At 54.0% G+C, this 23409-nt stretch overlaps 7 protein-coding genes across 7 annotated transcripts; 6 read left to right on the top strand and 1 right to left on the bottom strand.

The window, feature by feature from the left end:
* Window positions 1-829: 829 nt before the first annotated feature.
* Window positions 830-2925, top strand: COT1 (Cobalt uptake protein cot1; the record flags this gene model as incomplete). Its single annotated transcript, XM_049336905.1, has 5 exons — window positions 830-1443; window positions 1490-1733; window positions 1787-2043; window positions 2090-2569; window positions 2628-2925. 5 exons carry the CDS (start codon window positions 830-832, stop codon window positions 2923-2925), a joined length of 1893 nt encoding a protein of 630 aa, XP_049184029.1.
* Window positions 2926-5294: 2369 nt separating this feature from the next.
* On the top strand, window positions 5295-7862 carry J4E83_010022 (uncharacterized protein; the record flags this gene model as incomplete). The annotated part of the gene is made up of 1 exon (XM_049336906.1): window positions 5295-7862. One exon carries the CDS (start codon window positions 5295-5297, stop codon window positions 7860-7862), a length of 2568 nt encoding a protein of 855 aa, XP_049184030.1.
* Window positions 7863-8199: 337 nt separating this feature from the next.
* Window positions 8200-8820, top strand: J4E83_010023 (uncharacterized protein; the record flags this gene model as incomplete). The annotated part of the gene is made up of 3 exons (XM_049336907.1): window positions 8200-8203; window positions 8376-8720; window positions 8768-8820. The coding sequence occupies 3 exons, from the start codon at window positions 8200-8202 to the stop codon at window positions 8818-8820; spliced, it is 402 nt and encodes a 133-aa protein (XP_049184031.1).
* A 632-nt stretch (window positions 8821-9452) lies between these two features.
* J4E83_010024 (uncharacterized protein) lies at window positions 9453-10515 on the top strand (the record flags this gene model as incomplete). Its single annotated transcript, XM_049336908.1, has 3 exons — window positions 9453-9580; window positions 9641-9672; window positions 9731-10515. 3 exons carry the CDS (start codon window positions 9453-9455, stop codon window positions 10513-10515), a joined length of 945 nt encoding a protein of 314 aa, XP_049184032.1.
* A 1925-nt stretch (window positions 10516-12440) lies between these two features.
* J4E83_010025 (uncharacterized protein) lies at window positions 12441-14669 on the top strand (the record flags this gene model as incomplete). Its single annotated transcript, XM_049336909.1, has 1 exon — window positions 12441-14669. The coding sequence occupies one exon, from the start codon at window positions 12441-12443 to the stop codon at window positions 14667-14669; it is 2229 nt and encodes a 742-aa protein (XP_049184033.1).
* Window positions 14670-14822: 153 nt separating this feature from the next.
* On the bottom strand, window positions 14823-16723 carry J4E83_010026 (uncharacterized protein; the record flags this gene model as incomplete). Its single annotated transcript, XM_049336910.1, has 2 exons — window positions 14823-15486; window positions 15786-16723. 2 exons carry the CDS (start codon window positions 16721-16723, stop codon window positions 14823-14825), a joined length of 1602 nt encoding a protein of 533 aa, XP_049184034.1.
* A 4358-nt stretch (window positions 16724-21081) lies between these two features.
* Window positions 21082-22683, top strand: J4E83_010027 (uncharacterized protein; the record flags this gene model as incomplete). The annotated part of the gene is made up of 1 exon (XM_049336911.1): window positions 21082-22683. The coding sequence occupies one exon, from the start codon at window positions 21082-21084 to the stop codon at window positions 22681-22683; it is 1602 nt and encodes a 533-aa protein (XP_049184035.1).
* Between the last annotated feature and the right edge of the window lie 726 nt (window positions 22684-23409).

A 23409-nucleotide genomic window follows, 5' to 3' on the forward strand; every position in this document is an offset into this window, starting at 1 on the left:
TTGTTTTGTGTAACGTGCGCCTCTTTGGGCTGGAGGTTCGCTATCGATAGCTGGATGATAGGTTCGTTATTTCGAGTCCCGGGGTACAGTAACGGCGTGACAGGCTGTCGGACCTGTACCGTCCTGATCCGTTTCGGACAGGCGGCACAAGCAAGGTGAATGGTCAATATGGGCGAGCACATGCTTCAAGCCTTCAACCCGGCCGAGTGTGTCTGAGACGCAGGAAGGCGTTCGCATAAGGTGGGTGGGTAGAGGCATGAGAGGTGGAGGGGCGTTGGACAACGTCTCGTGTTCACTAAACTGCTAGAACATGTTTTACCCAGCCATGTATTGGGATGCATTCCCAACTTGCGCTCCTCCGAGGCTGTCTGAAACGCGAGTTGGGTTACTGGCACAGGGTGGGTGGGGGAGGCGGAGGGGCGGTGGAGGAGGCCTCATGTTCACTATGAAATGCGATACCATCTACCTAGGTATGTAGGAGTATCAAGATGCATTCCTAACCTGCGCTCCTCCGAGTCGTCTGAAACATGCGTTGGGTTGCTGGCACAGTTCCCCGCCCGGTGGTCCCAGCTCGCCCTAAAGTTGTTATCCCTGACCGAGCTACTGCGGCACTCCCCAGCACCTCCCTCTCCTTGCCAGCGCCGCACTGAAGAATCCTCTGCAGTCGCCGTGGACCGCTAAGACGCCCGTGAGAGAGCGGCATTGTCACTGTTCCTAATCCAGCCGTCTCCACCGCCCAGACTTGGACTTGGTGTTCCTCCGCTACTTGACACCCAACACCCACCACGACTACACCGACTTCCCCTCCGAAGCGATTGCGGCCGCCACGATGAACAACAACCAGCAAGGCAACCGCCTGCAGCTCAACTTTGGCTTCGGCGGCGGTGACCGAAACAACCAGCAGTACCAGCAGGAAGTCGGCAGAGCATTCCCGACGACACCCTCGACGTTCCCGCAACCTGTATACCCCAACCAGGCCGGCCAGCAGGAAGTCTGGGGCGCCCAGCAGCAGCAACAGGGCAATGGCTACAACGGGGGCGGAGGCTACTTTATGAATCCCTACCAGCAGGCACAATACCAAGGGCAGCAGGGCAACCTCCAGGCGCCAGGCAGCCAGCGCTTCGACCAGAGCGCCAATGGCCTCGCCCAACAACTGTCGCACCAACACCTTGGGGGCAGCGGTCGCTCTGGAAGCCCCTACGGCCGACAAGCCTCGCCGAACCCTGGACGCCCTCGCACCGCAGACAACAGAGGAGGCTATGGCTACGGAAGCCAGGGTGGCAGTTCGGGGCCCCGACAGCCCTCGCTGTACGATGAAGAGGCGCCGCAACGAAACCCCACCAAGTACACGGAAAATGTAGACAAGCAGGCCATGGTATCCAAGAGTCTCATCAATACATTCTTCAAAGACAGTGTCCAGCGCGCTCGCGACCGAAACCAAAGGTGGGAGTTCCGGACGTTTAGTTGAGCACTACTGACCTTGCTACAGAGCTCTCGAACTCGATGCCCTTATGAAAGAGACGTCCATCTCCGACAGCCGAAAACGGTCCAAGGAGGACAGCATGCGCCGTGCCGAAGTCGAATACCTGCGATTCCTGCGGACAAAGGAGAAGCCCGAAAATTTCTCGACACTGAAGATTATCGGAAAGGGTGCGTTCGGAGAGGTCAAGCTGGTGCAACGGCGCAACGACGGCAAAATCTACGCGCTCAAGTCACTTGTGAAGCAGGAGATGGTAGGCAGTCCTCATTCGATACCCACCTGCAGCATTAAGCTCACACGCCACAGTTCAAGAAAGACCAGTTGGCCCACGTACGGTCAGAACGTGACATTCTCGCCGAATCCGACAGTCCATGGGTCGTCAAGCTGCACACAACCTTCCAGGACAACACTTTCCTCTACATGCTTATGGAGTTCCTGCCAGGTGGTGACTTGATGACGATGCTGATCAAGTACGAAATCTTCACTGAAGACATTACACGTTTCTACATGGCCGAGATCACGCTCGCGATAGAGGCCGTCCACAAGCTTGGTTTCATACACCGGTATGTGTTTAGTAGTCGCGACAAGACGAAATTCTAACTCTCCCAGTGACATCAAGCCCGACAACATCCTTCTTGACCGAGGCGGCCACATCAAGTTGACAGATTTCGGTCTGTCGACAGGCTTCCACAAGGAGCACGACGCCAACTACTACAAGAAGCTGCTCGCTGGCGGCGCACACAAGTCGAACCGCGACAACCGACAATCAATGAACCTAGACCAGATTCAACTGACTGTCAGCAACCGTACCCAAATCAACACATGGCGTAAGTCTCGTCGACAGCTCGCCTACTCGACCGTCGGTACACCCGACTACATCGCGCCGGAGATCTTCAGCGGTCAAGGTTACGACTACAGCTGTGATTGGTGGTCGGTAGGCACAATCATGTTCGAGTGTCTGATCGGCTGGCCGCCGTTCTGCGCTGAGGAGCCACACGACACGTACCGCAAGATTGTCGACTGGCCGCGTAACCTGCACTTCCCTCCCGACCAGCAACTCGGCGCCGAAGCTGAAGACTTTGTCCGACGGTAAGCGCCTCTATCCCACGCAATCTTCCCAGATCATCCCACTAACTAACACGTCCAGGCTCATCTGTGACGCCGAACACCGCCTCGGTCGCATCGGCGGCGCCAACGAAATCAAACAGCACCCCTTCTTCCGCGGCGTCTCTTGGGACGGTCTCCGCCGTATTCGCGCACCGTTCGAGCCTAAACTGCAGTCCAACATTGATACTCAATACTTCCCCATCGACGAAATTGACCAGAATGATACCTCGGCTGCTCACAGGGCGCAGGCTGCACAGGCAAACGAAGACGAGTACGCAACGAGCCTGCCCTTCATTGGGTACACGTATAAGCGCTTTGACGCGTTCCGCGGGTCGTAGATTGGTGTTCTGCTGGATGGGTTGATGAGGGAAGAGGGATAGGGGGTGTTAAAGGAGGGTCGGTCGAGGATTCCTGGGGTCGAGAACTTTCGCTTTCCGTCTATGTGTCTCGAAGCCATTCCCTTTTGATAGCATGAAGCCTGGAATGGGAAGGAAAGAAGGAAAGTGTCCTGGCTGGCACTACTGTCACATCATATCATAACCATATACTACATAAATCTTTGCGCACAGCGCGTAAATGGAGTAATGGGTTGTCATGATTTTGGTTTTATCTGTTGATGATGTGTATTGGTGCTAATATTATAGGAAGCGAGATCGGGATCGAAAGACATTGTCGAGACAGAAGAATGGATGGAGTGGCAGTCTTGAGAATCGCTACTATTATCTCCATACCGCATTCAACGCGCATCCAAATATCCGAATCAAACTCCTGTACTAATGCTTTCTGATATATCACGTTCACATGTCTCCTCTCACTCAAGTTCCTCCGTGTGCAAATGTCGCTGTCATATGTGAACTACTCCGTCGCGGGTTCTCCTACTCCTGCATACACTTGCTAGCTGTGCAGAGATATCGCCAGACTGTCCTCGAGTCACCGCTTCGTCGCTTCGCCGTTCCGCCGTGTGGTGTTATTTGGTTCGAGGTATTGGGAGAGTGGCGCGTTCATCGGGCTTCGAATTGGACCATGCTGGATGTTGTGTTAGTGATGTTGTTCGTGTAGGTTCTGCTAGCTAGTTCTTCTTTGTGCTTGACGCCTTCTTGCCTCCTCTTTCGCGCTCTTCTCATTCAGAATGCGCTCAGTCGCACGCTGCCTCTCGTTTCCTTCTTCTCCCGGGCCTAGGGCGCGCCTCTTCTCTCGTGTTCCCTTGCTTTTCTCTCTCTCTTCTTCTCTCCTCACCCTCTCACTCTCTGCCTCCCTCTCTCCCTCTCACAACTAAAATCGCACTTACCGGTTAGTCCTCTGCTTATAAAGCACACGATGCCCACAGTTCCTGCACCGAATCGGCTCTCCGCGCTTGAGCGGAACGTCCATGTCGCAGTCGCCGCACTTGTAGTGCACAGTGCGCGCGGTTGCGTCGATTTGGCTGACGGTTGCTGGGTCCGTGGTTTGCTGGGGGTTGTAGGCGGTGGACATTTTGGCAGTGGTGTTGGTGCGTGAGATTTGTTGCGAGAGGGGGGGTGGACGGTGAGGTGCGTGGTGTGTGTGACGGCGGGTGAAGTTGGGGTGTGGTGTGAGGGTTGGAGGCAGAAATGTTTAGGTTGCGATGATGGTCTGCGCCGAAAACCGAGGGTCGCGGTGGCACGTGCTGCGGGCTTATCGATAGGGCACTTCGCTCTTGATCGAGACGCGTCCATAGACAGCCACCACTCTCCCCGGCATGGATCAAGGCTGAACCGCTGGCATACTTCCGATTGTCACTATATCGAACCGAGACACACCTTGTGAATCGTATCGCAGAGAGTACTCCCTTGGTGGCCTCAATTATTCGGGTCTTCGCGCTGTTTCCCCACGCCTCCTTCCATCCAGACCTTCGCACACGCATACTCCAGGATCTTCTCCAATTTCACCTCGACAGTATGGCTCGTGAGCACAGCAAAAGAAAAGGCACGAGGATGTGGTTACCCCGCCTCGTTGTGGAGGCTAATCAGCGCCTCCATGCGGCTGAGGGCTGAATGATGCAGGACTGGCCTCAACCGAACTAAGGTGGTGACTACTTCCGCAGCATATATCTTCACGCCCTCAATCACGATTTCTGGGGACATTCAGCGATCTCTCGGATTCTCAACCCCACTCCAAACACTCGTAGCCTCGCCCTCTCTGCCAGCACGCGTGTCCCGTCTTTCCATGGCACCATGGCCCTCAACTTTGCCGCCGCGGCTCCTCTGAAGCCGGAGATTCGACTGGGTAAAGCTTTGAAAGATTTTGAAGCAAGCCTTTCGAACGGACAAAAGCGCACGTTTCAAACCCAGCAGGAACAAACAATCAGGTCTCCTCCTGGCCCCAAAGACGTCATGCGAATCACCGCAGGAATTGACACTTCGCGGAAAGTGGGAGAGCGTTGCTTTGGACCTCGGTTTTCCAAGTTTCTCCATGGAGCGCAACAGTTCGCTGCTATTGGAGATGTGGTTGTAGGCAGTTCCCAGAATGCCATGGCTTGTGGTGTATGGACAGTGATACGGATGAGTTTACTGGTACGTGTCCGCGTTGTACATCCGTGTTGCTTATCCATTCGAATTATGATTCGTTGTCGAGGCACAAGAGCCCATTCCTCATTGCTTCCTGCATTATGGAGATCAATCTAACCGTTTGATGACTTTAGGCGGCCACCACGCGTTCGGAGTACATCGAAAGTTTGTCTTCCCTTCTTATGGAAGCTGGCCATTCGACCCAACAGCACTCAAATCTGGCAGTGCTGTACCCTCGCTCAAAGTCTCTGCAAACCAACATCGTCGAGTTCTTCACTGTTGTCGTACGGATATGTCTTCGTTTCCATCAGTATACCCAGAAATCCGCACTGGCCAGGTTCGCATCTTCACTCGATGATAGCGATATCAAAGAACTGCGATCAAGTCTCATAGCTTGGTCGAAGTCGATTCAAGAAGAGATCACGACCCTTGTCGCACAAACGGTAGAAACAGAAGCTGAGAGCAATTCGCGGTTCAGAGCACTGATGAGCTTGAATGTTAAAAAGACTTCTGAACAGCAAAGGCAGATTGCTCTTCGAAAGATTCGGAAATGCTATTCAACCTACGACTACGAGACCCCATGGAGACAGATCCGCAAAGCTGGGAACACCTGCCTATACAAGGAGTTACCTCAGTACAACCAGTGGATAGTGGCACCAGCCTCAAAGACCCTGATTCTGGTTGAGAAACTTGGATATGGGAAATCTGTCACGCTTGCGAATATTGTGGATGATCTCAACTTGCGCATCGACCCCGAGGCTTGCGGACTCGCATACTTCTTCTGTCGACACGATATTCCTGAAAGCAAACACGCAGAAACGATCATGGGCGCACTCTCGCGCCAGATTATCAGCCCACTCGAACATCTCCTCGATGAATCTCAGGTTATGGATTTAGATAGCCTTCCTCAGCCCCTTGGTCTAATGCCTCACGTTGTCCCTTCTGGATATGTCCTGTATATCGTAGTCGACGGCCTGGATATATGTTCCCCCTCAGAACGAAAGAGGGTCACAGCGCGATTGGAACTTATGGCGACGCATTTTAACGTACATCTCTGCATTTCTCGCCGCCTGGAACCTGGAACCGAGCTGCAGTCTATCGCTAAAGACTTTCCAAAAGCAACTATTGCCCGGCTTCCCGATAACGCTTCGGATATTGAAACATACGTCGACGCGCAATTAGAGGCCGCTTTATTGGAAGAGAAGTTGGTCTTGGGTGAGCCCACTATCATTCTTGAGATCACGAATGCGCTATTGGACGGCTCGCAACACATGTTTCTGTGGGTTGCTCTTCAGATTCAGTCGCTTTGCATGATGCAAACCGATCACGACATTCGAAAAGCGCTCGTCAAATTGCCGCAAGATCTTTCAGAGATCTACAGTCAAATACTGCAGCAAGCAAAGTGTGTTGACCAAGCACTACGATCAAACATATTCAAGCTTATATTGGCTGCGAGACGGCCACTTACGCTTCCCGAAATGCGAGATGCACTGAGCGTCACCCCAGGCGACACTACGTGGGACCCCTCCAAGCTTCTCAACAGTATATATCCGGCACTAGCAACCTGTGGGTGCCTTATCACCGTCGACGAAGAGGAACATACGATACGTACAGTTCATCCGAGTGTGGACCAGTTCTTGCTCCAAGACGATTTCACCTCACCAGACATAGTTCCCAGGGATCAATTCACAATGGAGGACGCGCGGTCGCTAATGTCATCGATAATCATCACCTACCTCGGCTACGGTATCTTTGGCACGGAGCTTGCTGTTCGCCGGCCTGTATTCAATGTAGGATCAGTGCCAGATCGTGTCATGGAGTCTACGAAACATGGAGACAATGATGTTTTGGCTGCGACTCTGAAGATGTTGCGGTCACGAAAGAAGACTAAATTTGATGCTTCGCACACCTTCGTTCCAAACCTCAGGTCACCTAGACCGCCGACCATGGATGACTTCCTCTTCCAACACTACGCAAAGCCGTACGCACTGCAACATCTATCAGACCTCCCTGCTGTATCATGCGCTACTGCAGAGAATCTGTTGCGGATGCTGAAAAATGGCGCAATGGCCGTTCAAACCGACGAAGAGGCCATCGGATTGCTATGGCTCATGCTCCAGCCGCCTGGAAGAGCAGACGTTGTTGAACTTCTCACGCATCTTGACTTAAAGATAGAGGAAGATACATCGGCATTTTGGGCTGCTCCGGAGACTCTGTTTGGCCGGCTTTTCTATTCGGCTATAGCCAATGGTCATACACAAGCGATCAAGTACCTGATGGATTTGTACCATCTACTCATCAACCGTCAGCTCGATGGTATCCAGCCAGGCGCGAATTCTGCTTTCCCCGCACTTATGGAATTCTATCTTCAACATACATTGAGATCAAGGAAATGTCGTGAAACGTCTACAATGGTGTTCTTCCTTGGAGATACTCCCTTATGCCATGCTATTGAGCACTATCAAGACCGCGCATTGGAGATTCTTATGGGCTATGATGTCTTTGATATCAACAAAGGCGAAACCCTGAGGAAGAGGCCTATCGGCGTTGCCGCAGAGCACCAGAACATCGGGGCCTTGAAAATTTTGCTCTCAGCAGAGCACAGAGGGAAATTACAAATGACGCTAGCGGAAGCCGAAGAGTTAACGGATCTAGTCGCGCCTATAGAAGACGACTCTATTCCTTCGTTGCTAAACTGCATCAAAGCGGTGCATCCGAATGCATCTCTTGCAAGTGGTAGACGGCGCTAGGTAGCAGAAACATTCGATGGGATGTTTTGAGTTGTACACGGTGGTTTTGCTTCTTCCTAGTATCTATTAGAACTAGCATATATATCCAGAGTACAGTTTGCTAGTTCTATGGGTGGGAAACGCTTGGCAGATGTCTCTTCTCTTGTGTTGAGGCCGTGTGATCTAGGTACGAGAGGCACTCCACGAGGTGGTCTGGAGTTGAATACAACGGTTTTCATTCTTGATAGTATCACTCCGAACACCAATGAATGGCCGAGATAGAAAGGCTCTGCGACTAGCTCGGCTATGGTATATCCCAATGTAGCAATAAGGAGCTGCTTCACCTTATCTTACGTCAATGCGTTTGCTCGGTTGCCTTCGCCTCTACAAGCACTTAGCGGCCACCAAGACTTCCTGAAACGACTACGCGTTCAACACTCAGCCTTTTGCTCTATACACCCCAGTCATCCGTTGCCTACAATCATCACCTACTCCTCGCAATGGCGCCAACTTTATCAACGACTTCGCTTCTAGACTCTCTCAAGGCCATTGAGCTGCTCAAGAGCATGATCCTTGGTACCAGTTCCTCGCTCTTGTACCACCCGCCCCCACTAATATACCATGTAGACCAAGTCCGCGCCCTGTACGGTCGTTCGTACCCTACTTCCCAATACACCTTCTCGGTTATCACCTCCGTTCTCGACATCGACGAACTCAAGCCCCCGAACGAGCGCTACATCGCTGAAGTTATCGTCTATACCGCACCTGCATCATTAGCCGAATGGGAGCTAGTGCTCAGGGGTGAAGACGCCGAATCGACTGTCGAGGCCATGGAGAACTTGTACTACTCGGTACAGCAGGAAGTCCGTAATGTCACTCGTAAGTGGGAAACAACACGGGCTTGGTAACCTGCTAATCCTATTCAGGCAATATGGGGTATGGTGATGTCTGGAACGAAGCGAAAGCCAAAGAGCGGTAGAGGAAGTAGACATCCTCCGTATTGTGGCCGTGAACGTGGAGCCATTCATCTGGGTTGGTTGCTTGACATACGTATCTGGGTAAGCCAGCCGGGGAAGCACATGATCGGTGGAAGCAAATTCTGGAAGAGTCTCGTGAGATGCCCACGGACACGTCTTCGCCTGCTGAATAGAATATCGAGGTTCTCTTGTTTCTTTCGCACTGTGATCCAGCTCTTGGTTTGTCGTGGATGCGACATGCGTACTAAAAGGCTCACGCCCGATGCGACGTGGGTTCATAGCTGCGAAGGTAGAGCCGGCACGTATCGTTCCTCGAAGCCGTACAGGCACCAACTACCCAAGGCTTGAAAGCCCAATCCATCCCGCGTTGCAAATGATTGTTGGTCGAATTTGAAAGTGCTATAAAGAGGACCTCGGGTTGTAGCTAGGAATCGCTCCGCCGATGACGTTGTGGCACCCAGCCCCAATTGGAGTTGCCTCGGCATCTTCCCCGGATTCTGCAACCTCCGCATCGAACTCCGCAAGCTCTACTACCCATTTGACGAATACATCACACTCGCGACTGTGAAAGCTCTATCAACACGCTATAGTAGTCATCAGAAACAATTTTAAGACTTTAAAGGAAGCTTTCACGATGCCAACCGCAGTCGCAAAGGTCCAGCGGCAGGGAATGAGCAAGGAGCTCTCCGAACCTCTACCCGAGCCGCAGAGTTTCGAGGGATTGAAGGGGGTCAGAGAGATTGCGGGGGATCTGGGCAATCAGTGAGTATGGGGAGCGCCCGCAAAGCTGTAGCCACAAACGCTTGTGCTAATGGTAAGCAGACGCGTCAAAGACAAGGTCATCATCGTTACCGGTATGCTCAATCTCCCTGACACATCAAATATGCAGGGCATGTCTAACAGCATAACCAGGCGCGAACTCAGAGATAGGCATCGGCCGTGCAAGCGCGCATCAATTCGCGCGCAACGGCGCCCGCGCAATCTACGTCTGCGACTTCGCCGACAACCACCTCGAGACACACAAGCGCCAACTCAACACCCTATACCCCTCCACCGAGGTCCATATCCGGCAATTCGATGCCGCAGACGAGGCATCCGTACAAAAAGTCTGCCAAGAAGCTCTAGACACATACGGCCGTCTCGATGTCTTCTTCGCCAACGCAGGAATATCATCTGGCAAGGTATTCTGGGAGGAGTCAACAGAAGGCTTCATGAACGTCCTGCGCACAAACGCCCTATCCGTCTTCCTCGCCGCAAAACATGCATCGCGCGCTATGCTCAAAATCTCGGATGAGAAACCATACCCAAAGGGCAGCATCATCGCCACAGCAAGTGTAGCAGGTCTCCGTTCCAACGCCGGACCTACCGACTACTCCGCGTCCAAAGCCGCCGTCATAAGCCTCATGCAGACGTGCGCATACCAACTCGCCGGCTCCGGTATCAGATGCAACGCCGTCTGCCCTGGGCTGATCGAAACTGGTATGACCAGGGTCACGTACGACGCGGCGAGGAAGAGGGGTAGCGAGAAGAAGATTGGTCAGTTGAACCCGCTGCAAAGAGGTGGGCAGCCGGATGAGATTGCGAGGGCGGTGCTGTTCCTGGCTAGTGATGAGGCTAGCTATGTTAATGCGCAGGCTTGGGCTGTGGATGGGGGGTTGAGTGGGGGACTGCCTTTTGTACCGGGCAAGTTGGCGTAGATCTGGAAAGAGTGCGCGAGGGTCCTGGCACGAGAGATCTCGACGTAAATCGCGATGATACCTTCCGACATAGATCACTGACACAATCATGCGATACCTAGGTAAAATATGGAAATATTGCGCAGGCTCCTCGCGTCAGTATACTCGAAACTCGTTACCGACATGCGCATTAATGGCTGCAGACTTTTTCTGTTCACGTGTCGTTACACTATCAAAACCCTTGATTTATGGCTCAGCCAGCCAAGACCCAGTGCTTACGAACACACATTCAACGACTAGCCGCGACGTCCCTGGATCCATAGTACGCAGGTACCCTCCAGTCCCAACAGAACAAGAAGCGTGGTATTAGTATGATGTATCGGAACCATGGTTTGGCTCAGGGTAACCGAAGCATTTGCAACATGATTAATTCGGACCCTTTCCCTTCCCATTCTTCTTGCACATCATCTCATTTACTTGTTCTTCTCCTACGTTCAAGGGATAATAAGGCATCCAGCTTCAACAAGACAACTTTACACGACAATACTACTCACCAGTGTCGAAATGGCGGAGATACCAAGCATGGTCCCAGAAGTCCCAAGCATGATCCAAGACTCCTCCTCCGATCTCCCACCATTCGCACCCTCACGCCGAACCACGGTTCCCGGTCCCCGGTCACCATCACAACCAGCCCCAACTATCTACCTCAGAGGCTTCAACTGCGTCGCTAGCGACCCAGAATACGATCTTGCACGAAGTGTGACTGGAAACGTGCAGCCGTACTGGTTTGAAGAAACGCGGAATCCCGCAGTCCACTATGGCCCCTCTCGAAGACAGAGAAGAGAAAATGCGACACCACGAGGTTATCAGGTCGAAGACACTTATCTCGTCATTCCCAACACCGAGGAAGCTAAGCAGTCGGACAACAAGACGATGCAGCGAGAAGAGGCGAAAGAAGCATTTCTAGAAGCCATGTGGCCAACGATCCGCGACGAATATCTTGCAATGTTCAATATGACAAGCCTCGCGCCCAAGCAGGAGAAAAGGATGAAGGCTGACACAATGGTGTTTCTGGAGGAGGAGTGGAATATCCTGGAGGAAGAGCGCAGGGCTGAGACTGAGAGAGAAGAGAAGGAGGAGCAGCGTAAGCCTATCGTTCGCTTGCCCGTTCGCAATGTTTCGGATGGGAAAGGGGCGTCGGAGAAGAAGTTCAAGATGAAGGGGAAGGGGATGGTGAAGGTGAAAGACGGGAGTGGGGTAGAGACGAAAGTAGAGAAGAAGGGGAGTATCTCGCAGAGGCTGAGGAAGGTTTTGGGGATGACTGCGAGGCCGGTGGTGAAGGATGGGGTTGCTGCGCCGCCGTTTCATCCGGTATTGTGAGGTCGGTTTGATGACCACCTGGGCAGTCTTGATACAACACGAATTACGATACTATAGTGGCGGCCAAGGCACAGTATCGAATTGGCCCACATTGCTAGAGAAAAAAAATGGCAATTTGCGAACTCCATAATCGATAAGACCAATTCATCTACTTCCTCCCATGGTACTGCAGCGATGCCGAGTAAACGAGCCACTCACGACTTCCGAGTTGCATATTACGCCCATTTGACGAGGTCCTCTTCAACAATAAGTATCATTATTTCCAAGACTGAGCAGCCGAACGTGCGCAAACTTCGCTTGATGTTGACGTATTTCGCGAAGCACGTTGTGCGCAAGTGCTCTTTCTCCGACACGCGAAACTGCCTTCCAGGTTCACCACTCCCGTGACAATCCCAATCCACATTCACCACGACGCCTAGCTCACAGTTCTCCGCCACCGCACTCGCATTTGGCCGACTCTCACTTTGAGCTATGACCGCCCGAATATTTTTACCTTGAGCTTCTCTCACTTCCGCGCCTACCAATATTTCTCCCACACACCGGCTCACCACGACCCCACAACAGCCATGGAGAGCCGCCAACCACCCACCGAGCGCTCCAGCTCAAACGACTACATCGACGAGACACAGTTGTCGTTCAACAAGCTTGAGGCGCAGAGATGGGATCGCGCGTTGGAGAGCTCCCAGCGCGCACTCAACCAGTCGATGACCTTGCCCTCCTTTCAGGACCTTTGTAACTACAGCGCACCTACGTTGAACCACAGCCTTCAAGAGACTCAAGATTCCCCCGAAAGCACCATGCGAGGTGGCGGAGGCGGCAGCGCTTTCCAGTCACCTGCCAGCGATACTACTGTCAAGTTGAGTAACGTCTACAAGGATCCCGAGGACGGCAGTGCGTATACCTTCTTTCCGACGCCTTTCACCGTCGCCGCGACATCAGAGACGGGTGCTACAAATGGCTCTGCGTCTTCAGGTTCTATCTCACCATTGTCTCAGCGCCAGTCCTCCGCCCGCGTCGCGGTCGAGTCACCGTTTCGACCTGAGTTCGGCGGTCCAGTCCAGAATCCCGCCAGTCAGGGTATATCGTGGTCTCCTGCGCAGCTACAGAAAGAGATTTCACGAAACTCGGACAACTTCAATTCCCACCCCAACATAGCCAAGACTCATGTTCCCGCCCGTCCGCAGTCAACATTCCCCATTCCACGAAACATGCCTTTCGAGGAGATGATCGTACCGCGCGGACCGAACCTGCATCAGCGAAGACTCGATGCTAGAGTGTCAAGCTCACCGGGTATACCGTCGCCCCTCGGTCCTGGACGTATGCGAGAGCAGCTCCACGATGGCGACGTTGGAGAAGTGTCGCTCTCACCAGTCCCGAACGGACGTCTCCACACGAGCGATCAGATGAAGTACGGAAAGCACAACCTTAGCAACAAGGATACGAAGAACGTCTGGCAGAACACCCCGTCTCCACATTCACCTACCGTGCAGCGCTACGCATCCAGCGGCTCGATCGACTCGCCCATGTTCGACGTATACCCTCGAAGCGCTGAGATAGACGGCGAAGGAAACTTGACCTTGGGTGGCTCGCCGTACAGTACCGGTTCTGGACATGCGCGAAAGCACACTGATCCTTTTGTCGACCATAAGCCGTTCCAAACCAGTGCGGGGTCTACGACTCGTATGTGTGGAGTTGGTGCGCTTCCCCTACCGACTGCCACTCGCCCGCCGTCTGTCCATCCTAGCATGTATGGAGGTCCTAGACCGCCTATTCATAACCCGGCTGGCATCCAGATGTGTGGAAGTAACAATGGGATTAGCTGGGATCCCCGATCTCCGCAGTTTGTGGGCATGGTATCTGCTGATCGCCTACGTGGTAGTAACAGTGGCTTCGACACCGGATCTCAGTCGTTCAACCGCCCACCGTTTGTTGATGTTCAGACATGTGGAACTCAGCCCTTCCATCACCCGTCTAGTGTCATTGTGTGCGAAGCTCCTCTAGCCACACCATCGCCATCTGAGACTCGCATGAAGAGCGGTTTCAAGCCCTTCATAACCTCATCTCAGTCTTTCGGAAAGCCTTTCATGCCCTCATCTGAGTCGTTCGGTCAACCGCTTCGTACATCGTCCACCGCAACATGGCCCACCTCCGCACCCGCAACATCCGGCTTCGCCACCCCAGCCTCGACAGAAGACCCTCACTCCTTACATGAACCAACCTTCCAAGCCCGTCTACCCCTCCGCTCAAACCTACCCATCCCACCCCCACCTCTCTCCACCATCGAAGGCCAGTTCGAGCAGTCCCCTGAAGGCCGCGCCCGTCTCGACGCGCAGAAGCCCGTCCGCTCAGCCTGGATCCGCTCCGAAGCGTCCAAGATAGCCCAACTAGCAAAACTTCGCCACGCAATGGAGAAGCGGTACGAGGAAACCCGTTCGGACGCAGACTACTCAGCCTGGCAAACTCTCCAAGCCGCCTACGACGATGCTACGGACCTGGAGAAGAGGCAGGAAGAGAGGCGGAACCTTTTTCTTAGAGAGAAGAAGATGGAGGCGTTGAAGACTGATGTTGTTGGGGATATGTCGGCTGCTGCGAGTCGTGGTGATAAGGGAGTAGAGGGGGAGGGCGAGGAGAAGTTGCTGGGGTATAAGATGGCGCTTATGGAGCGGGTGTGTGCGGAGGTTAAGCCTGATGGGGAGGAGGAGGCTATTACTGCCGAGATGTTGGCGACGTTGAGTAAGGAGGAGAAGAAGGCTATAAGGAAGCTGCTCGTTGGTCGTATGGAGCGGATGGCTTGATTGCGCGTCGTGGTCTGGTCGTCCAGCTTTTCGCAGGAGTGGAGCGTACCAGGAGCGGGGGTGTTGATGTTGAGGTCTTGTGTATAGACGAGAACTTGCTACTGTGGTGTGCCACTAAGGAGATAAAATGGTGTAAACATCACCTCCACATCTCTATGCCGCACCACCGGCCATGATCTTCTTCCCCTTGACACTCTTCTGCTCCATACCCAGACTAACAAAGAACGCCACACTACTCGTCGCAATCGCCAATATGAAAGCCGTGACGATGGCGTTGTTGTACCCATGCAACACCCCCGGCAAGATATCCCCCGGCACAACATTCCTCAAATTCGTCGCCCCAGCCTTCGCCACGATGCGCGCATCAAACCCCGGCGCATACCTCGGCACCTCCTTCGCCAACGTATTAACAAAGATATTTTGCGCCACAGAAATCGAAAGCGCGCCCCCCAGCGAATTAAAAAACATGACGCAAGCATTCGCCGTAGGCATATCCTTCTCGTTCGTAACAACCTGCACGGCGACAAACGGGATTTGTACACCGGCTCCTGCGCCGATACCCGCGAGGATCTGGTAGCCGATCCATTGGCCGGGTGGGGAGTGGACGGTGAGGGTATAGAGCATGCCGGCGCCGATGGCGAAGATGGCGCTGCCGAACCACATGAAGGGGGCGTACCAGCCGACGAGGGTGATGAGGCCGCCGATTACGATGGAGGAGATGGTTATGCTGACGAGGTAGGCGATGGTGCGGATGCCGGAGGCTTCGGCGGTGGTGCCTTTGATGGCTTGGAAGTAGAAGGGGAGGTAGAAGATGTGGCTGGTGGGTGTTAGGTGTCTTGCTTGTAGGAATGGATGGTGGATGGGGGTAGGACTTACGTGTACAAAGCCATTGATAGTAGTGTTGAATATAAGCAACTGACCAGCACTGTTCGCTGCGTAAACACACGGACGGGTATCGTTGCCCGATCTCCCTTGCGCATCTGTAGGCCGATGAAGACAGAGATTAGCAGTCCGAAGCCTAGCAGCGTCCCCCAGACCTTCGAGTTACTCCACGCGTAACTAAACCCACCCCACTGCAGACACAACAGCAAACAAACGATCGCACAGATCAAGAACACAGCCCCCACGATGTCAATATTCTTCAGCCGCTGCTTCACCGGCAGATGCGAGTACATCCTCTTCGGATTCGTAAAGAAGAAGAACACCACACCCAGGCTCACAGCACCAAACGGGAGGTTAATCCAAAAGCACCATCTCCAGCTTGCTCGATCCGTAAGCGCACCACCAAGGATCGGTCCAACAACCGACGCAATACCAAACATACTCGACAGCGCCGCAATATAAATAGCCCTCTTCCTCAACTCGACCGAAAACCCAATAATCGTCATCCCCCCCGAATACAACGCCGCGGCCCCCGCTCCCGCAACCGCCCTCCCCACAATAAACATCGCCGAACTAGTCGCTGCAGCACAAATCACACTGCCCACCTCAAACAGGATCAAAGCAGACAGATACGTGTATTTGACATCGAAGTAGGTATACACCTTCCCGAAAGAGGGCTGCAGGGATGTGGTGGTGAGCAGGTAGGAGGATCCGTACCAGCCTACATCTTCGAGGCTGTTGAAGACGGTGGTGATGCGGGGGATTGCGGTTGCGATTATGGTGTTGTCGAGGGCGATTACGAAGGTGGTTAGGCAGAGGCCGAGGGTTAGGATGGCGAGTTTGGGGCCGGAGAGGTATTGTGATGAGGAGGAGGGAGTGGTGTCTTCGGGGGTTGTGTCATCGGCGGTCTTTTCCTTTGCGATGACTTCTGCTGTGCTCTTCTCTTTATCTGGGTGTGAGGGGTCGGTGGTGTTTGGTGGTGATACTGGGGGTGGCGTGGTCTTTTCTGGATCGCGGGTATGTGTCTGGTCGGTCGTGTTATCGTTCGCGGACGCATTCTCGAAATGCTTCTTCGGTTCTTCCAATCTCGGTTCAGAACGTCCAGGTACTTGTGCAGTCTCATCAATCGTGCTTGCGCCATCCGCCGTCTTCGTAGTATCGGTCGCCTGCATGCCGGCAGCGGGCGCGGCTCAACACAGGGAGGACTTGCCGTCTGCGGGCCGCTGTAAACTATGTGGAACCTGTCAACGGGTATCTAGTGTATCGAATCAAACAGTTTCGCGGCAGTGGCATGTAAGTCGCACAGGATACCGCGCCGTCGTTGCAAAGTGAGGCGAATGCAGCAAGGAGCAGAGGCTTCGGAAAGAAGCATCAGCGCAAACCTTTTGTTTCCATACACAACCCCATGATCACGCGCCGCAATCAAGGTGCAACCCTTCCGAGCCGTGCGACCGTATTCTGTACGGTAATTGGGATGTCAGATGGGCATTTGCAACCGAGAACGTGAGTTGGGGCGCGGGACGTTTGGATGCCGAGGGAGGTGCGACCAATGGAAAAATTCACGGGAATTATCCTTGTGTAAATGATCATCGTTGGGTTCGGTTAGGATTGCAGGTTGCGGATTGCAGAGGCTGTTTGCAGAGCTACAGCTGGATACGCCCTCATGAGGTGTTGTTGGTCGTTTACGACGATGTCGTGATGCGATAACATCTCGCTGGAAGTGCTTGGCGCATGATATTATGCCTATCAACAACACAGAACGGGCAACCAGAACGCTGTCATGGTAAGGAAGGAGCGACGCTGCCGTCGCAGTCGCGGTTGTGGTGCTGTCTCGCGACTTCCGTTATCCTCGGCTAAACACCCCGACCATGAAGATCGCCCACCACAAAAGTCTAAAGCATCCTCGAATCCGAACGCGAGCATGTGTAAAGGAACCCTTGTTTTGGAAGGTATCCGCGAACGCAGATCTGGGGTCGGGTCGCTGTGGGTATCGTGGTGGGCGTGATCAGCCCGGATGGTGGGGTAGCTAACCTGCGTGCTAGGGCTTTCCTTTTGCGAGAGGAGGTGCTTCAAGCTTCATCCTTGACAGTTTGGGAAAGAGCGCTGCGGGCCGTTTCGCTCCCGTAAGTGGGTGATTGGAGGCATTGGAAAACGTCACGTTGGTATGTAGATCGAAAATGGAGGATGGGAAGTATTTGTATTGTAAGTCTAATGGTTGTGATGTATGCGGTTCGAGGGAGCATTGGGGAATATGTTGGATACATGTGAGGGTAAAACATGGGTGGGCTAAGTAAAGATCCTCATTCTATAACTCGTCTAGCCCGGACATACAGTACAAGCCGTCTCGACCTTGACGGTAGCGAGGATTACGCCGTCGTGGCCGCGTGCGCACTTTCGCTGCGAGATCTGGCCCTTGGGACACATTTGCTGGAAGATCATCTGAGTGTGTCCGCACTTGTGGGAGTAGGCGTGGTAGAAACACATTGTGAGTTTGTGTTTTGCGTGATGATGGTGATGACCGTGAAGTTGGATAGCCTCGTTGTATGGTGGATGAGATGGTGTGACTCGGAGTCTACTTCATGGTCAGCAACGGTACTCTTCCAAAGTACACTGTGGCCTTGGCAAGCTCCTGTCGTGTGTCATACCTTGGATGAAGTTTGATTCGGAAAATGAAAGAGTAAAAGAACGTATGCTGAGATGATTGACAACGTGATATTGTTGGAACGAAAGTGTTGGATAAGAACGCTCGATAGAAGTCCAGATGACCGATGTTGTGGCCATCTCTGTCGTATGCCTCAGCTCTTATACCACGATCTATGCGTTGATAGGTTCATGATTGTAGGATTGCTATCTATTGCTCAAGTTGCGCGGTTTGACATCCGCGAGCAACCAAGCAATTAGAAACTCATCCGTCTGGTTACAACCACGGCAAGGCGTTTCGAAGACTAAGCGGATGCCAGTCCCGCAACAGCCACTTTCCAAGATGGGTCGCAGCTTGTCGTCGACTATTGACATTGAGGTCGTACTAAGCAAGTTGATGAGAGATGTGAGCATTCAACAAGTGCAGTCAGCACCTATGCTGAGGGTGCTGCGCCAGTGTCGTCGCACAACCAGCGACGGGCGGCTCCGGATAGGCGAGCACGAAGCAACTGTTTGGCTCACTCAAGTCCCACGAACCCATACTCGCCGGGAGACAGCCATACTAAGAGATGACCAAACATCAGATCTGACAATAGTGAGATTTGCTCTTCTGAGCGGTACCACGGGGGCGGCCATCATGGTAGTTTGTTTGATTCGAGGACCGGAAAATCGCCGCACTTGTTCACGTTTTCCTCAAACCCGCCGTACCGTCGGAAATCAACCGACTTTCCTTGCGAGGTTTGGTTCCGTTGAAGTTTGCGCAATCGTCGTCGTGATTTGCGGCCAGCTTGCCTCGGTAGGTATGTCCCGGTCACACGGCGCTGGAATCCCACCCGCTTCAACTAATTTGCGGAGCTGGAAGCTGTGACATACAATCTAGTGCCGTCATGGTCGTAAATCAAGAAGGCTGGCTATCAGTAGTGCTCTTAGCTGCCGACGACATTAGGCCAGCATTTTCGAAATTCCAGCCAATGAGCATGCGGCCTCACCGCCAATTCGTGTGGAGACTTTCGATGCAGATACGCCGCCAGATCCCGCAGATGACGAGACGATAGCTCGGATCTATCAATGGATGCTAGTTTCTTGGATGTAAAGATGGTGGGTAGGGTTCCCAATGGAGGTATCGGGTCCATGTCGCCTTCGAGGCTGGGAGTCGCAGAGAGATCCACTCGGGCATATTGCTAAGCCTGCAGGATACATGTTGACATGCCAGGGACGCCCGTCTACATCAGTGTCTCGTCAGCATGCATCGTGCTAGTCCTCACCGTGGGGTAGAGGGCCCGAGTGACAACGCAAGCGCATGCTGTCCGTGGCGGAGTTGGAAGCGCCATAGTTAGGGCTGTCGAAGCGTCTCTTGCGGCAGACGGACAAGTAGCATGATGGCATACTGCACCCCACCCAGCCGTGGAACGATGCGCTGGCAAACGGTGTGGTTCATCTGAGACTGCAGGCGAGGCACAGGCGTGCATGGGCGCGTTGGCGAGGCTCTCAAGCGGGCGTGTTGGAGAGGCGTTGACGTCGAGCAGGAGAATAAGTGAAGGCAGCTCTAGCCTGCGTGCCAGCTGGCAGCGCCCCGTCTGAACTATTAACGGCAAAAAGGACATGCAGCGACGTGAGCAGTTTAGCGGAGGAGTTCGACGCTTGACACGTAGCCCACCATAGCTCGCCTGTCTGCAGATTGACGCAGGAGCTGCACCTGCGTCTCCAGCAGGCCGGATAGAGTGCGCGGGTTACTACTAGCATGCGTTTCCTCAGCGTTCGCCCTGCCATTTCCTTTTTGCGCCGTTGGTGAAGTTGTCATTTTCGCATCGCGACGGCCGCCCGCTCTTCAACACCAGGCCGAGCGCAAGGGTCTGCGCATCACCAGAAGACGCCCCGCCGCCTGCCCTGAGCGCGATCGAACGGCTATCCGAGTATCTCGAGGCATTGCAAGTGTGCGCGGCCCAGTTTCGCTTCCTCGGCGTCCCAAACAGCTGCACTGACCGCTGCCACACCGCCTGCCGACGTCACGGCCCTTAAGACGGTCGCATTGCCTCGTGCGCGCTGGACGAGGAAAGCTGGCTTGGTCGCCATGAATGCGCTGTCCACGGCCTCGCACCCTCAACATCCACCGCGCAATTGACGTCTGACGTCTGCTAGCCTGTCGCAAAAGGGTCTCGCAGCGCCTCACCTCTTGCGCCCGCCCATTGGCTCCGCCATCACCCCCGCCGTCGAATAAGAGACCGGCACTCGCCCTAACCATCGACACCGTCTCGCCCTATCCGTTTCCAGATATCCCGATCGAGGTGAGCCATTGCTGCTTCCCATGATCTGGAAGCAAGACTGACAGTTGGCCAGACAGTTCATCACCCGTGGCGCACCCACGAGCTTCTTCCACCGCTTCATCTTTCTGCGTCCAGCATTCTTCACCAACGTATATCTATACGCTGTGTCATGATATTCGCCTCCATCGCAATCGCCTAATTCAACAAATCTCCGCGTAGCGCTTTCCCACTTGGGCCATCACGAGAATCGACCTTCACCCGCGCAAGGGTCGCGCACGGACATCCCGTCGTCTACCGAAACACATCAATTGGCCAGCACGCGCTGCACCGGTGCCAGAGCCTCATCTCCAGCGCGGAATCATCGCGCGGTGTCATCGGTCAGCCTGGGCCGGGCTGCACTGTGTCTATCTCTAGAGGATACAGCGCAACGGTCCGGGTTGGCGGTTAAGGTTAGTGCTTCATGAGTCGCGCATTACCACTCACTTCACGACCAACCTGTACTTGGCGCGAGCATTCATCTGAGTCCTTTTCATTGCCAAACCCATTGCCAAACCATCACCAATCCGCTTTCCCCCTGTTGCATCTCAGCTTTGACTTACGAACCGTCCAGACTATAACACTGAACCATGGCATCTCTGGACTTTGACCAGAAGTTCCTTGGCCGGATAGCCAAGCAGACTGAAGAAACGAGTCCATTCCTGTCCAGCGCTCTCTATCAGATTCTGGGTCTGTCAGTCCTCCTGGCCCGGAGACTCATCCGCGCCCGGAAGCTTCGCAAGCTGGACACCAGTCGAGACACTCCCTCGCTCTCGGCCTATCAACATATCCTCTGGATGTCTCGAGAGGGACTCTCCATACTCGAGCTATACGTGCTGCCCTATGCGCAGGACAACCAGCATGGGCCAGAGTGCAGAGTGTTGAGCGTCAAGTTGCGCGCGAGCTTCTACCACATCTTCTGCCTCTTCCACAACCAACCGCCCGTCACGACCATGAACATGACAAGTACTGATCCTCGCAACCCTGCTCTTCCCCCTTTACCAATATCACCACCAAAGCATAGTAATGGACATGGTCGCAAGACTGACCCCCCGGGCTTGTCACCCCCTTCGAAGCGCGCAGGCAAACAACCAGCATTACGCGAACCCATCGACTCCATCGTATCCGAGACATCCTTCGTCACGAATCCTTACGCAGCTGGAGGGCCGGTCGGCACACCATCACCGGGACCGACGATCAACGCGCCTCCGGGCCTCAACCCGGTTCCCATTCCGCAGCCGTCCTCTTTCATCCTGCCACCGTTGAATTTCGTTCCGCTAGCCAGTGGGTACTTCACCACCGCCACTCAGTACGCCACCTCGTTTCTTCCTGGCTCACATCCACTGCGTTTGTCGGTCGCGCTCGAGCACAGCGCGTTCTTGTGGGATTGTGTCCACGACCATGATGCCTCGCGGCGCGTCGCTCGACGTGCAATCAAGGATGTCTACCGCGCGCAAGAAGCAATGGATGACACTGAGTTCGAAGACGCTGCTGAGCTTGTGGGTATCCTGGGTCGCATGATGAAGCGCAAGAGCTGGGAAGGTACGCCACGCGTCGGAGGCATGGCGAGTCCCGAGCCTGTCGCACAGAACACCCCACAAGCAGCTGGTGGCAGATCGGAGCCAGCAACTAAACCTCTCACTCCTCCCAAGATTCCCAATCGGCAAAGCAGCAGAAGAGCAGCAGAGGCTCCACCACTCACGGACCCGTCCACACAGGCGCAATCAACGCCGCCCACACGCAGTCGAGCAAATACAGCCAGCAAGTCTGTGCCTCGGCAAAAAGAAAGCAACGGCCGCGAGACCACGCCCAAGTCGACGCCACGACGGCGTGCGGACAGTGACAGTCGCGACACCACACCCCGAAACCGGCATGTCAGTGTCGAAAGCGGTGCCAGTACAACCCCGCGGGCACCGCAGGGAGTAGGCGGCCGCTCTCCCGCCACCCCATCGACGGTCCGAACCGCGCACCGAACTTCAGGCAGCGGCGGCTCCTCAAAAGGAACACCCGTCGCGGGGACCTCAACGCCCCTAACCCAAAGCGCAGCCGCAACCCTTATCTCCGACAACATGCGCAACTCACCTTCGCTGCGTCGCTCACCACCAATCCAACAACCACACTCCCCCTCCTTCCCCTACGACACGCGCCTCTCGCCCTCGCAAGAAAGCTCGTACGCCAGACAACAGAGGTGACTAGTAGAGACGGGTCGGGAGAAGCAAAGAAAGATGGAAGTGCAATGGACCGACTCCATGCATGAAGCCGACCTCGTGCTCCTACCCATGACACAGCCCTCGTCGGTCTCATCGACTCCTATCGACTTCGCCGGACAGACGTACCCTGAGTACCCCGTCCGTTTTCGGCCTTGAACTCGCCGTCTATCGGGACGGCAAGACTGCCGATCGATAAGAGCGGAGCATCTTCCATCCATCCCTTCCCGTCGCAGAAGCTACATACGTCACGTCACGTCGGCTCGTGGAGCCCAGACCTCTTGATACCCCCCCGTCATACCATCTCATCACCTATTCCGCATCTCTCTTGTACTGTATCATACCTATTGGCGTTTCTTCGGCGTATATACCTCTTCAACGACATACACATCCGTCCTGTCTGTTGGACTGTAGCATATCGGATACCAAAAGTCGCCCTTGCATCTTCCGGCTCGGCGGCAATAGTGCATAATGTCTTAGTTTTCGCAACCCGTTTCTCGTTTTCATTCAAGGGCGTTTTGTTTGGATCGGCAGTTGCTTCGGCAGACTGATGATACCACGGCTGGGTTTGCTTTTCTGGAGGTTGTGTTACGCTAATACGTAGTTAAGACGCTCTTGTTGATGTGCGCTAGACATTCGTAATTTATGTCATTTTTCTGCTTTCAAAAATTCGATTTCGAGATTTGCAATGCAATGATAACAGCGCAAGCG

The sequence above is a fragment of the Alternaria metachromatica genome, assembly GCF_023757995.1.
Source record: "Alternaria metachromatica strain BMP 0045 chromosome Unknown scaffold_39, whole genome shotgun sequence".
In the NCBI taxonomy this organism is placed as follows: Eukaryota; Fungi; Ascomycota; class Dothideomycetes; order Pleosporales; family Pleosporaceae; genus Alternaria; species Alternaria metachromatica.